This window comes from Myotis davidii, unplaced genomic scaffold (genome assembly GCF_000327345.1).
Source record: "Myotis davidii unplaced genomic scaffold, ASM32734v1 scaffold2798, whole genome shotgun sequence".
NCBI classification, from domain to species: Eukaryota; Metazoa; Chordata; class Mammalia; order Chiroptera; family Vespertilionidae; genus Myotis; species Myotis davidii.
Window position 1 is genome coordinate 153,702 of NW_006289553.1, and position 1,993 is coordinate 155,694.

The 1,993-nt window shown below is 60.8% G+C and overlaps 1 protein-coding gene across 1 annotated transcript in view; it reads left to right on the forward strand.

Annotated features, from left to right (window-relative positions):
- Positions 1-1,993, forward strand: part of CDC42BPB (CDC42 binding protein kinase beta) — a 54,807-nt gene that overhangs the window by 28,479 nt on the left and 24,335 nt on the right. The window contains exons 14-17 of the mRNA XM_015562796.1: positions 6-51; positions 964-1,208; positions 1,301-1,406; positions 1,764-1,888. Of these exons, the coding sequence (XP_015418282.1) occupies positions 6-51; positions 964-1,208; positions 1,301-1,406; positions 1,764-1,888 (522 nt within the window). The remainder of the gene's footprint in view (positions 1-5; positions 52-963; positions 1,209-1,300; positions 1,407-1,763; positions 1,889-1,993) is intronic.

Here is a 1,993-nt window from a genome sequence, read left to right on the forward strand (position 1 = left end):
CACAGTGAGAGCTTCTCCAAGCAACTTGAAAGCGAGCTCGAGGCCCTGAAGGTAGAGCCAGCCCCTGGGCCCCGCCCCCACCAGCAGCTGTGACCCTCCCTGCTGACTGGGGACTCGTCCTAGGAGCGGGCTGTCGGCCGGAGGGCCATCCAGCAGGCCCGGCCTTCGGAGCCCGTCACTAGCACCTGTGCCTCTGGACACCTGGGCTTCTAAACTCCTGGGCCCACTTCTGGAAAAGCCTCTTGAAGCCGGTGTCCTGCCACTGACAGCGGAGACAGGCTGGTCGTCCGTGGCCAGAGGCGGCGAGGGGACAGGAGAAAGGCCTGGGGTGGGACAGGGCGGTGGGAGGCTGGGCTCCTGGCTGACCTCCTGTGACCCCAGGGCCTCCACCTGCCTCGCCGTGGGCTCCTTGTCTGTGAATGGAGACGCTGAGGCTTCTCTCTCCCTCGCACCCCCTCCCAGCCCCTGGCGAATCCGCCACCTCTCCCCTGGGTGTCTGTGTCCCCCTCATCTGCGCTGCCACCTGCCTGGCCAGTGCGTCGAACCGCACTCCTCCCTCCTCCCAGTCTCGGTCACATCACCTGGTGACTGTCATTGTCCCTCTGCTGCACGAGAGCAGAGATGTCACGTGGCCGTAGCCACAGGGGCCTGACACTCGGTCCCCGGAGTGCTGAGCGGGAGTGCTGGGCAGAGAGGGACCTGGAGCCATCCACGTTGCAGGTGGCACAGTGTGACACGGCCCCGGGTCCGACAGGTCTGGGCACGTCCCTCCTGCAGGCAGATACTGTCACCCCCAAAGCCACCCTTCTAAGGCTACGTAACCGGGCTCAGCTGTCACAGGACCGTGCCTGCCGGTCGGGGCACAGGCAGCAGCGTGCCAAGGGCCTGCACGTGGGAGGGGATGCAGCGTGACCCCGAGGGAGGGCAGGGGTGTGTGTGACTTACCTGAACCTTCCTCTCCAGGGAAAGCAAGGGGGCCGGGGACCAGGGGCCTCCTTAGAGCATCAGCAAGAGATTTCCAAAATCAAGTCTGAGCTGGAGAAGAAGGTCTTGTTCTACGAAGAGGAGCTGGTCAGACGCGAGGCCTCCCACGTGCTGGAGGTAAAAACTGTGCGGAAGGAGGTGCATGACTCCGAGAGCCACCAGCTGGCCCTGCAGAAGGAGATCCTAATGTTAAAAGACAAATTGGAGAAGTCCAAGCGAGAACGGTGAGTTCCCCGTCTCCTCCGTGTGGAAGGCGCAGTCTGGTGCAGCTGGGCCGGGGTGGGCCCAGCGGGCTCTGACCCTGCCCCTCCCGCAGGCTCAGTGAGGTGGAGGAGGCAGTGGGCACCGTCAAAGACAAGTTCGAGCGAGACCGAGCCGTGCTGTCGGAGGAGAACAAGAAGCTGGCCGCCGAGAAGGAGAGGGTAACGGAGGGCTCGGGGCGCCTCGGGGAGACGGGAACCTGCCCCTCGTGGAGGCTGGAAGTTTGCGTTTTAAGTATTTTTATTTTTCAGTGAAGTAATGGTGATCTTTTAAATGGGGTGTTTGTAATTGGCTAAAAGCTGCGGATGATCTGAAATCACTGGCTCTTGGTGCCTTTATGTTCAGATCTGCATTGAAATGTGACCGGAGTTCGATACAATCAAAAGTCCACATCCTGAACTTCATCACCATTAAAGAAAACTTCCAAAATCTTCAAAAGAACTTGTCGTTTGAATAAATCTGATGTCCTACTTGCAGACGCCCAATAACCCCCCGTGTGTGCGATCGTTTACTTTCAGCTTTGCTCCTTCGTGGACAAGCTCACAGCTCAGAACAGGCAACTGGAGGACGAGCTGCAGGACCTGGCAGCCAAGAAGGAGTCGGTAGCCCACTGGGAAGCGCAGATCGCCGAGATCATCCAGTGGTACGTCGGCCTGCCCAGCGGTGTGGCCAGGCCCAGATGTGGCCCAGGCTCAGGCTCAGGCGTGGCCAGGCCCAGGTGTGGCCCAGGCTCAGGTGTGGCCCAGGC